Below are 12,904 nucleotides of genomic sequence, written 5' to 3'. Positions count from 1 at the left end.
CAGCGACAGGTCTACAGATTTATGACACGAAATTCAGCGTTCATTTTCACCACGGTGGAAAGAGCGCAGATAGCCCATTTGTAACTTTGCTCTAAAAACAAACAAACAATTTAATAATGTGCTTACACTGATAAAATAAATAATATAAAGTGGAAATTTTTCCATTTCTTATTTAAATAATATTAAGATGTGTTTTTTTTTGTTGTTTATAGGTAAACACAAAGGGATATCTGTATCGAAACCCGATTTTTAGCGTTATACGTCCACATACTTACCACTGTGTTAGGAAGCTATTAAGCTGCAACAAATTTCGAAATTCCTAAAATACTTGTTACACACTGCAGAGAATAATTGAGGGATAACTAGAACTTATATCATTTTGTATATGACAAAACAAAATACCATTATAAAATTGTGCCAATCACGTTTATTTTATGATTAGCTATATGTTTTAAAATACAAACAGTTGGCCATTCAATTCAGCGTTCGCTCATAAATGAGCATCTAATATATAAAGCTAAGGCTGTGTCTGTTTATTCGCACCTTTCATCCATCTGTTCCACATTTTTTTATCAATCAGCACCAAACTTGACACAGTGATATAGGATAACATGAGGAACGTCACGAGAGGGTTTGACTCCCCATCCAATTTCATTTTCATAGAATTTTTTAAAACAGTATGTCTCTTTTCAGTATTGGTACTTTTATGTATTTTGATCGCACTTTTAATGTTAATGTTAAGATAAAAAGTAAAAACACCATTTTCTATCCTTTGTAACAAACGAGTTTTTATTTCACCCAACTCCAGTTAGTTTGATATAGGTGGTTTTTACACATTTCATTTCAATATGGCGAATGGTCACAACGAGCAGCAAGGCCAGCACGTCTACAATCTTTTGAATATTAGACCAGCTTCTCTGTCTTCCTTACAGCATCTGTTTAAGTACAATAACAGTGGGCAGGGTATTTTTGAAGAATATTAAGACAGTGGTCAAGTACAAAGACAATGACAATTTACCACATAAGAAGAACGAGGGCATATAATGAAGTTCAGTCTCAGCTGGAACTTCCCAAAATGTCATATAACCCTCGTCAGGAGACTGGTGTCACGATCAAAAAAAGAGCAAGTAGTTTTCTATCTGTCTATCTACTCCAATATGCCAAATATCGATAATAATTCACGAAGAACTTATTTAACTTACTGTCCACTTACAGAGACAGAAGCACATGAAATAGACCAAACCAGTGACAATTTAATTGCAGAATTACGTATATCGTTCACAGTAGGATGCATCCTGTACATGGACAACATTGAACTAAACACAAGCAATCTCTATTGGTATATTTAAAAGTCAACCCGAATATACATGAATAAAGATATATTAATTCTTCATGATAAGAAAGGGTAGCAAGTTTAATATTTCATACTTTTATTTATATTTTCTAATTGATATGAATGTGTCGAGAAGGTCTTACAGACTGTTATGGTGTTTTAATGATCTACATAAACGGGTTATTAACATACAAAAATAAAAATATTTCTCACTTAAACAAATGCTTTCTATTTTTGGTCTGAATGGACTTTTATTACCACAAATAAAAACTGCAATGCTTTTGCTGTTTTAACCCCTGCATAAAATTGCATGTTGTAACAAAGCTGAAGAGAGGTTACATTATGTACTCCCTGAAGTTTTGTTCATATTGTTTTACATAAGTATATGTTTTTATTTACCAGTCTGAAGTTTTATTCTTAATAAGACATGTCAAATGATATTTTACTGACCAATATTGTGCTATGTTTTTTACAAATCTCTCTCTGTACACTTAATTCTTTTTGATCTAAGTAGTAATTGTTTTTTTGTTTTTTCATTGGTTTAAATATATGCTTTAAATTGTGCTAATATGGTATAGGGCAAGTTTAGTTATTAGTGTCCTCTATAACTTCATCTTCATATTGTTGTAAATAAAATCACATCATTACTAATCAAATTCATGTTGTTTTTACTTATTTTCTGTAGATTTTTTAATGAAGTATCTCATCAGTTGTTCATCTGTCTACTTGAAATCAGGATCTTACTGAATTATGTCTGTTTTGCTCTTGTTTTACAGAAAAGCTTTTCTTACTAGTTTGCATGGTGTTTTTTTTTGTGTGTGATTTATGTAAAATTATGTTTTTCTTCCATATGTCATGTTTTATTCTTACTAGCACATATAAAATTAGGCTCTTACAGACTAGTAACATGTTTCGATTTTACCAAAGCTCTGAAAGGTAAATAAGTTAGAAAAAAAAGGATATTTATATTTACATTTAGGTAACTTCTCAATTTTTAGTGTAGGCTGTTTGTGCTTAATTAGATGCTCTAAATGAACAGGATATATGCAGCTGTGAATAATGCTTAAAGTTGGAAGTAGAATGTCACATGGTTGGGGCTGGTATAAATGTGTCTGCCACTGAGTATGGTCAAATCACTAGATAAGACACTATTTTAATCACACTTTGTATACATTTAATTTAAACCTCCAGTTTTGCAGATCTAAGCCCTTATGGACCAGAATGGTATCATTAAAATTTCCCTGTTATTTTCTTCTTGCAGTGAGATACTTAATTAACTGGCACGAAACTTAGTACAAGCTAATTATGTATTTTCAATGTTCTGCTTTACAAATTCATATCATTCAGTTTAGTTTTTTTTTGTCATTTTATTAGGTTTCAAGACCCTGATGTGAAACAAATAATAATAAGATTACTTCCTTTTATCTTAGAATTTGATTGTTTTCCATGACAAGGAAGTTCCATTTTATATATCCAGTCAGTTTCAAATTTATTCACAATCATTGATTCGTTTATTTTGATAATTTATTGTGCTGATTCCAGTAGACAACACTTTTGGCTATAAATCATAACAAAACACTGAAAAAATTGACAAGGATTTAATGGTGACTTAAGACATGTCCTTTCATTATTTTCAGGCTAGGTATCTGGAGTTTTGGTAATACTATTCTTAGACAAGATCAGTTTAAATCTAATAACTGTAATTTCTTTGGAATAAGTAATAAACTATTATATTTATATGCATTGCTTGGATACAATAAATTAAACACCTATAGTTGATTTGGTTTACCTTGATTTTCATAAAGTATTTTATTAGGTGCCTCACACAAGACCTGTTACAAAAATAAAATCTGTGGGTTTGGGGGAAATGTTAATAAATTGGACAGAAAATTGGCTGGAGAGTAGTAATAAATGGAGTTAGATCTGACTGTATCACAGTTACAAGCTGTGTGCCTCAAGGCTCTGTGCTGAGTCCTCTACTGTTTGTGATTTATATTAATGATATTGACTCAGGAATGACTAAGAAAATTAAGATTTTTGAGGTGGCTAACTGTATCAAAGATGCTGCAGACTTACAAGGAGATTTAGATCATTTGATGCATTGGGCTATTACATGGCATATGATGTTTAACTATCCAGAATGTAAGGTGATGCATGTAGGTTTTCACATTTCAAAGTATTGTTATGATTTAAATGGGAATACATTAAATACTGTGGTTGAATAAAAATATCTTGGTGTTGTGATTGAAAAATCACTTAAGTCATCTAAACAGTGTATTGTAGAGGTGTTTAAGATTATTAAAGATATTCATAATATAGATCCATCAAACTTTTTAGTGTTTAGCAGTGAAAACAATAGGACAAGGAGTCATAAATTCAAATTTTGGCAGCGTAGGAGTCGTCTGCAGTTCAGACAGTATTACTTTTCAAATAGGGTGGTTGGCTTTTGGAATGAGCTGCCTTCAAGCTTGCCTTGGTGGAAGCAGAAAATTTAACTGAGTTCAAGAAATGATTGGATGAATACATGAGTAGTAAGGGGTGGTTATAGTTGGGAGCTGGAAGGGACATCCTTGATGGGCTAATAAGCTCCTTTTTTGTTCATTTAAAATTTAATGAAATTTATGTCATCTTGCAAAATGTTAGTATAATTGGTAAATAGGTTCTGGAATATTTAATGGTTTATCAGAACCTACACAACAAATGCAGTTTATCTAATTGTTTATGATAGAGCATAAAAATTGTACAATTCAATTTTAACTTAACTAAAGCTGACAAAACTGTGTGTATACACTATATGTACATGTAGTATTAGATGTTATTGGATAGATTATCAAAATGTACTTGACACATCATACTGAAACCTTTTTGTGTCTATGTAACTTAAAAAGTTTGCTAGCTGTTCTTAGGATAATTCATGAAAGGTACACTGATGTGACTCGTAGCATTTAAATTGTTCTGGTAAATAAAACTAAATGCTTCTAAAATATTAACTATTTATCGACTAAAGCAATCCAAAACATAGTAGAATATAAAGCTATTTGATACAGCTACTTGAGACAGGAGTACTGCTACCTCAGTGGTAAATATTTGCATATACTTTACAAGTCTCGATTAAAAATAAAAATAACAGGATATTAAAAGTATTTAAAAAGTATAATTATCATATTTTGTGATTTTAGTTTCTTATTTTTACCATTGTCTTCACATGCACCTTTTAAATCACATACTGTCCAAATTCTCATGTACTAACTTGGGGGGGGGGTAATAAAAGGGAAGCACATATATTCAACAAGTGTATATGTATATAATAACTCCTGCAATTAGTTTGGTGGTGATACACATACATTTTTATGTCAAATATTATACCCAGATTATTTCATGTATTTTTTTTCTTTTTTTAAAGGAGGGGTATTGCTGTCACACAACAGAATATCTTCAATGACTAAATAGTAAGTTGAATGACATCTTGACAGAACATGTATCTCCCAAGATATATAGCACACCGTTAATCAGCAAATATGGTACTAAGGAAAACAAAGATCTGTATAAAAAACTTATACTACTTATACATGACACACACACACCCAAAAAACAAAAAAAGGGGGGAGGGAGTTGTTCTAACTAGACCTTGTGTGGATTCATATTATTAGTTACTGTCAATAAAACATTCTATATTTTAATATCTTTTAATCTAATTTTTTCCAAACTTATTATTTCCAAATTACTGCTATTATACATTGCCATTCATTACCGTCACTAGTAGTATTCTATCTGCCTATTGGACGTATCACTAACAGCCCCTGCCCAGAATGTACTATAGAACATGATGTTATGTGCTGTAGGCAATGCTTACTGATACGTATATTGTTTTATAATGAATTAATACAGATTTACTAATAAACTATCACTTTATATAATTATTATAGTTATTTTTGATAATCAACTTAACATAAGTAAAGACATGAAGTAAAAATAATAACTCATCAAAACTGTGTAGGTTTGTTTTAACCAGGGGTGGATTGGCATTGAAAGACCAGCCTGGACAATAGCACATTCTGCATATCGGCTAAACAGTTAAAACTTGAAATCAAGTTTTAAGAATGCATCAGATACACTGGCCTGACAGGTAATTGCCCAGTGTTCTGGTGAGCCAATCTGCCCCTGGTTTTAACCTTGAACTGCATGGCTTTACTGAAATAAGCTTTTTCATTTTCTTTTGACATCTTTCAAGTTTTTCCTACTCAAATATGTCAATGACGTAATATACCCAGGGTATTACGTGTTCCTTCTCTTACTACTGACATAGACTGCTTTATTAATTCACTAAAATGTGCAAGATCAAAATAGCTTATTTAATGGAAACAGCCTATCTTTAATTACTAACTTGTTACGGGTTTTTAAGACTATTAAACTGACCGTTTGTGACCTAGTTTCAGGAAAACAAGATGAAGCCTCGTCCAGAGCCCTTGCACTCCATATTGGCAGGAACCTATTTACTGTTTAGTAATCTATTATGGCTGCCTTCATACTCCAAGACATTTAACAGTAAACAAAAAGACTGATGTAGATAAAACCATGTTTATGCATAAAATATGCATATTGACGTGCTAAATGCACAAGATTTAATCAGTATGTAATTTTTTGGTGCTAATGATAATTTACTTTTTTGCCATCCAATGTTCTATAAGCATCACTGAATCACAAGAAATTTATTAAAGTTTCTCAATTTTTGTCTTGAAGTGAAATTCCCCAATGTTTCCCGGACACAGAACATAAAATACCAGTTTCCCCAACTCATGTGAACCATGTTACTATTAACTTATACATCACACTTAATTTATCATTTTTTAGAAAAATGAAGAGCATGCAGCAATTTGCTAAATAAACTTTGGTGTGTGCAAAAAAATTTGACCAGCAATATTAGCTGTTCATCATCTTTTCAGTGTGTTCGAAGTATCTAGCAATAAATACTGTGTTAAAATTCTCAAACATGGTTCTAAAATACAAAAAGAATTATAACTTGAAGTTTATATAAAATAATCATTGGTAAAAGGAGAGTTAAATTATCAAGGAACAAAATAATGAACATCTATATTTTTTCTATAACTTCTATTAAACAATGCACAGTTTTACATTCTGTATGCACCTAATGTCAAACACCTATACAGGAGTTACCATTTAAATGTAAAGAGCAGAAAAGCATTTTGTTTTACTTTTCACACATAATAAATTTAACATAAAAACTTGTGCTTACTTATTGTCATAAAAGTCTGTCTTCATTGAGATTATCCACAAAGTCATCACAATCCAATGTATTCCACAGAAAATGCCTAAGGCTATTGGACTGTAGGATGCAAAAAGAGAGAGAGCCACCACCCGTGATGCTATGACGAACAGTCTCCACATAAACATCACTACTTTCCCAGTCTTGGTTAAATCGTTCTTGTTCGGAAGTGACCGGCGCAGTGCAGACTGATAGGAAACCAGAGATGTTGATAACGAAATCAGAGAAATTAGAATGGATAACCAAGGAAAAATTGCTGAAAGCAACAGAAAAAAAAATCTGATAATAACTGAAAGCAAAAACAAATCCAATCTGGAAGGCAGAATATAAAAATGAGAAAAAACTAGGCTACGAGAAAATATAAAGTAATAAATATAAATTGATGGTTAACGTTTAAATACATATGCATCCCTCACCACGAATAATTTAAAACATAATAATAGTCAAGTTTAAAATAACTATTACTCTTTGAGGCTTTATTATAATGGAAGAGAAATTTACATTTCTCTGCATATTGAAAATGTGTAGCAAGACCACTCGAGATTGTTGAGCTCAACACCAAAGTTTTGTAATAGATCTGTGTTTTTGGTGTAGTTTAGAATAAAAAGCACAATAATTATTTCAATAACCAGGTTTATTCATAGCACTGAATGACTGATTAAATGAAAATACTACAATAACATCACCTTATGCTTCCAAGAGATGTCATTGCAAACAAATTTTAGATGTGGGACCCCATTACACTGCACAAAACAACATATAGCAGTATTTTCTAATTAGCATAAGACTGGAAAATATATCTAACAGTGGGAATACTTAAAAGATGACCTGAGGAGGCAGAGTAGTCACAGAGGCTTTTTATGGTTTGCCTGTCACTCACAATCAAGACTAATTATTAGTAATTGTAATTTTTAATGAAGATTTTCAGCAACACTTCTGGTAAAAGTTTTTACATAATTGTGATATCCTTTAAAAAAGCAACACTATTGTAATATAAAACTTCTAGGATGCATGCAGATTTAGGATTGTACAAAAAACCAGGTAGATGTGTAAGAAAGTGTTAACTGAACATCTTATCATCCACAAATATTTCATATAGAAAGTATAATTCAGTACCAGTTTAGTTTCTATCAACACCAATACATATTTCAAGTAGTATTCATAATGTTAGCAAACATTTGACCAAAAGTGACAACTAGTAGAAAAGATTAAACATCCATATTATTATATGTTGAATAATGACCTTGAACCTATATGAAAAGATGTGGGTCAAAGTGCAAATGCCACAACCTATTAAAGAGTACAATTCAATGTACCTAATGTCAGAGTTATCAATTATTCATTTTACTTTAAATTGCTGACATAGTGACAGTTCATGGTAGAGAAAATACTAGATACAATATACAGTGATATTGGCCAAAACTATAATTATGCATTCCACAGGTTGTGCAAATGCAAAAATGTATTTTTGTTCTTCAGATCAACTTTGCACTCTGACTTGTCAGAGTCCAAGTCAGACTGACATCATCAACTCACAGATATATCTTGCATCCACACTTGTAAGACTTCTGATTTTTTGTTTACAACACACTTCTACTAAAAGCTTGTCACATTTCGTGTAAATACATACAGTAAATTCAGAATTATAGTCAATATTCCTTCTCTCAATATAGAATCAGTCTATTAGACTAACCCTATGCACAATCAATTAACCCTGACGAAGAGAGATCCACCTGCAAAAAGCACAAATGTTTCTTTGAATTTGATTTACCATAACTTGTTTTTTATCCTGTGTTTTTCAATCATAAAATAATTATAATAAAAACTTTCATTGTTGACAAGCTTGTGCATCATCAAAGGAGTAATAAAATCCAAATAATACATGAGATATTAAAAAATATGATGACATTGTTGCATTTCTACATTCTCAGCAAATCAGAAGAAAAATTAATGTATTAACATGAAAAACATGTATATTTCTAGTTGTTAATATACATCGAAAGTTTAAAATGTTTTCTAGCCAGGCCCAATAAAGCTGATTTTTTATAACCTTATCAGTTTCTTTCATTCTAGCCTTATATTTTTCTTTTGATAACTGCTTTTGCTCATAGCTTTTTCCACAAATTTTCACCTTGAACACATGCTTTCCTACATTTACTGAAATAATGTAAAGCTTCACAATTTGTATTTGTGCTTTGTATACTGCTGAGAATCGAACCTTGCACTTTAGCATTGTAAATCTGTAAACTTACCACTGAACCATGGGATACATATCACAGCTTACTCTGAATCTTTGGTCTTGTCAGATTTCTGGAGCAGTCTGCAAGTTATTTAAATTGTATGACTAGATTCTTTATTGTAATGTTTCTACCAGATGTACTAGTTTGAAACGTCATAAGTTAACATTTTCTTAAATAAAAACGTATTTCCAATAATACTCACCTCTACTCACACTACAAATATTACTCAACTGCTAGGATTTCCTTCCTTTGCCCATCTAAGCATTGGTCTGAATTTTTCTCGCTTCCTCCAGTCTTTTATTCCCCCAATTAATTGCCCTTGGTGATATCTATTTCGTGACACTCTCCACTTAAATCAATGCACCTTTTTTCCTCGTACTGTATATAAGCATCTCATTCATATAATATGATCACTTTTTTGAAAATGACTCAATCTGCAGCCTCTAACACTGGGTCTTAGTGGGGAGGAAGAGCAGAGGTAAGTATTATTGGAAATACATTTTCGATTTAAGAAAATGTTAACTTCCGAAACATACTTACCTCCTCTCACACTACAGCTAGAATCCCACATTGATAAGGTGGAGAAAACAGTGCAGACATTATCCATACAGAATGCATCTGCATAGACCATGGATGTGCCAATAGAAGATTAGCACCCTAGTGGGAGAAACGCACTACATCCAGAACATGGAATGCTCTTCACCCAGAACCTAATTCATGCACTGCGGGTGGAATTTGACATGATCCATCGTCACTATTGGCCAGGCCCCAACCAGGTAGCCATTAGAAGATTAGTACCCTAGTGGGGGAAATACACTACATCCAGAACAGGTATGCTCTTCACCCAGAACCTAATTCATGCACTGCGGGTAGAATTTGACATGATCCATCATCACTACTGGCCAGGCCCCAACCAGGTAGCCGAGGTTCCACTGCTCATGGTTAGAATTATAGGGCCATGGTCCCTAAATCCCACTTTGGTGGCTAGGGAATTTGGACTGCAATATATATATATATATATATACACACAAACACACACACGTGTAGGTGGATCCTAAACTGTACCTATAGAGTAATGCAATTTGAGCCACCGGAATTGCGACGAGAAGATAAGCAACACCGAACTGGAAAAACCCTATCTTCAACCTGAAGAAGTCTGAAAGACAACACCACAAACTCGAAATGATGGGATCCTGTATTCCATACTCAACCTGAGGAAACAGAGCTCATCTGCTCTGGAATTATGAACACTCATCGTCACTCCCCAATCATGTGAGCAAGGTAAATATCACTTGTCCCCACAATTATGGGGAGGATGTGAAACAAACTGCACTCAACCAAGGACCCACAATGGAATCACTCTGCAATCGGAATTATGAGGAGGCAATGGACCTTTTTCCATGAATAATGTACTGAACCAATATTGATCAAAAAGAAAAACCATGTTCAACCCAACCAGATAGCTGAGCATCAAATTTGAATCAGTATTACAAGTAGGCTCCCACATAGACTGGTGCTGCTCTTACCAACATCTATGAACAACATCCTAGGTCCCGGGTAGGAGGGGCCCCCAACCTCACCCTCTTCTCTAAGAGTGTAAGAAATTCACTTGAGCACTCTTGAGGAATAACCTCTGTCCACCACCCCAGTGACTAGGAACCGAGTGTGATAAGGACTCCCTAGCTCCACTAGTAAACTATGGGGGGGGGGGGGATGCATGCTGGGAAGCCCTGAGGAACAATTCTCTGGAATTCCCAGTTTCCCTAAATTTTTAAAAGCAAACTGACCCTGATTTATTCAATCCAATGATCACCAGGGATGAGCAGGATCCCTTTATGCTTTACTTAAGATAGTCCATGAGTGGCAGTCCAGCATAGTACAGTAATATCACCCAGTCTGCCTCTAGTTGGTCTAATGGAACACTTCATTTCTACAGAGCTTGTTGCAACCTAGATAAAATATACTGTGTTAATGGTTGCTAGTGTATATTTGGTTTCATAAAAGCACACCTCCCTGGGCAACACTTGCCACAGAGTGGAATCCTGTGAAAAAGAGATAAGGGACCCTGGAAAGCAAAGAAGAGACAAGATTAGTAATGAAGATACTCACCCCTCTTTATAATCTAGCAGATGTGGTAAAGATACCTATAAGGGGTAGTCAAAATCCCTCACAGGAAGATACTGCCAGATCATGCAAATAATGTATGATAAAAGTATTGGGGGAGGTCCACATAACAGCCCCCCACAATGTCCTCCAGCAGGCAATTCAACTGGGCCACTAAGGATATAGAAATGTGATGAATCTGATGAGACGTGACTCACAGAACTCTCCTCACCTCCAAAGAGAACCTAGAATAAGTGATATGGATCAATTTATGTACCCATCTCATCAAGGTAACTAGGGATAAATCCTGGGAAACTGAAGGATCCAATTATATAAAAAGTCATTGCCTAGCACCTCAAAAGGCATGAGTACAGGCAACATAACACTTTAAGGTGCTCACTAGACATAACAAATTATTGGGATCCAATCAGTCATAAAGCCACTTTATATAGGGTGACTGTGGAAGATCTAGGACTCTGGGTAACAGATGAATCTATGGGAAGGCATAGAAGTGCAATCCCATCCAGTCCTGACTGAATGCTAGTAGTTGAGTGTTCCAATGAGTGGCAAATGCATTTATCATCAGGGTCCCAAACCAAATCCAACAGAAAACCTTGTGATGCAGCATCCACTCTGTCGAGAGAACCTGGTTGGGTTGAGACAATTGATCTGCTACCAAATTCATCACCCCTGAACATGGCAAGCTAGTAAGATTGTATGATGAGAGTGGGCCCAATAAAGATCTAATGTTCAAAAACAGAGTGCCCCCTTGATGGGAAATGTAAGACACCACTGTGGAATTGTCAGAGTGAAGCATGATGATTTTTCCATCAATAAGTTCAGACCTTGAGATATTATCCTTTAAACACGAAGAAGTTCTAAAACATTGATGTGCAGGGAAGGTTTGTTATCTGTTCATAGGCCCTAGAATTCCTGACCATTGAAATATGCACCTCATCCCTGAAGCAAGGCATCTGTGAAGAGATGGATCTCTGGACAAGGTGGTGGTAGAGGAAAACCTATTGTAGTATTATTCCGATCTAACCACCATTCCTGATCAAAGATGTTGATCTGGAATAAGGAGACTGGGGAATCAAGTGGATAGCTAGTTCATGATCCATTGGTAGCAAAGAGACCACTGAAGGGATCTCACGTGTGCTCGTCCCAAAGGAATGAAAGATTCAAGTGACGCCCACATCCCTAAAAGAGAAACCACCATCCATGCAGTGGGATAAGGAGATGCGAGTAATCGTCAGACTGCCCATTCCATAGCATGGAGCCGGATGGGAGTTGGCTAAGCCCAACTGAGATAGTGTTGAAAAAGACACCAAGATGGACAATATGTTGTATTGGAGTGAGACTAGATTTCTCAGCTCTGATATTAAAGCCTGCCTTGATTGCTTCAGAAAATAGAAACTGGGTGTGATGTTCCACCAACTAAGAAGATGGTGCCAGCAATAACCAGTCATCCATGTAATGGTGGGTGTACAGGCCTAGGGAATGGAAGTGAGGAGAAAAAGCTCATACAACTTGGCAGAACACATGGTGCCGATCCTAGTCCGAAGGGAAGAGCCCTGAACTGCAGTACCTTACCCTTGTGCACAAAATGCAGATAGTGACAGAATGACTCTGCTATGGGAATGTGTAGATTGGCATCAGTGACATCAAACTTTGATGATCCACAGTCCTGGTGAAAAATGCTAATGCAGAGTGAAGAATGACTATCAATAACCTTGGAGGATCTAGGAACTGATTGAGAAGAGAAGGATCGATGACCAGATGCCAATCTCCTGTCTTCTTGGGCACAACAAACAGACATGAATAACACCTTGGAAGAACTGGAACAACTCTCTCCACTGCTCCCTTGGCCAACAAATCTCTGATAGCCCTGGAACAAAGTTTTAAAATACCGAGAATTTGACAGGAGGCAAAAAACACTACAGG

The 12,904-nt window shown here is 34.8% G+C and overlaps 1 protein-coding gene across 5 annotated transcripts in view; it reads right to left on the bottom strand.

The window, feature by feature from the left end:
* Positions 1 to 12,904, bottom strand: part of LOC111086857 (XK-related protein 4-like) — a 47,433-nt gene that overhangs the window by 11,991 nt on the left and 22,538 nt on the right. For all 5 annotated transcript variants that reach the window (XM_022391454.1, XM_022391456.1, XM_022391455.1 and 2 more), the window contains exon 4: positions 6,588 to 6,873. In XM_022391454.1, the coding sequence (XP_022247162.1) occupies positions 6,588 to 6,873 (286 nt within the window). The remainder of the gene's footprint in view (positions 1 to 6,587; positions 6,874 to 12,904) is intronic.

The sequence above is a fragment of the Limulus polyphemus genome, unplaced genomic scaffold (assembly GCF_000517525.1).
Source record: "Limulus polyphemus unplaced genomic scaffold, Limulus_polyphemus-2.1.2 Scaffold1495, whole genome shotgun sequence".
In the NCBI taxonomy this organism is placed as follows: Eukaryota; Metazoa; Arthropoda; class Merostomata; order Xiphosura; family Limulidae; genus Limulus; species Limulus polyphemus.
The sequence above is the reverse complement of the archived record's forward strand: the minus strand, read 5'-3'. Positions and strand labels throughout refer to the sequence as shown.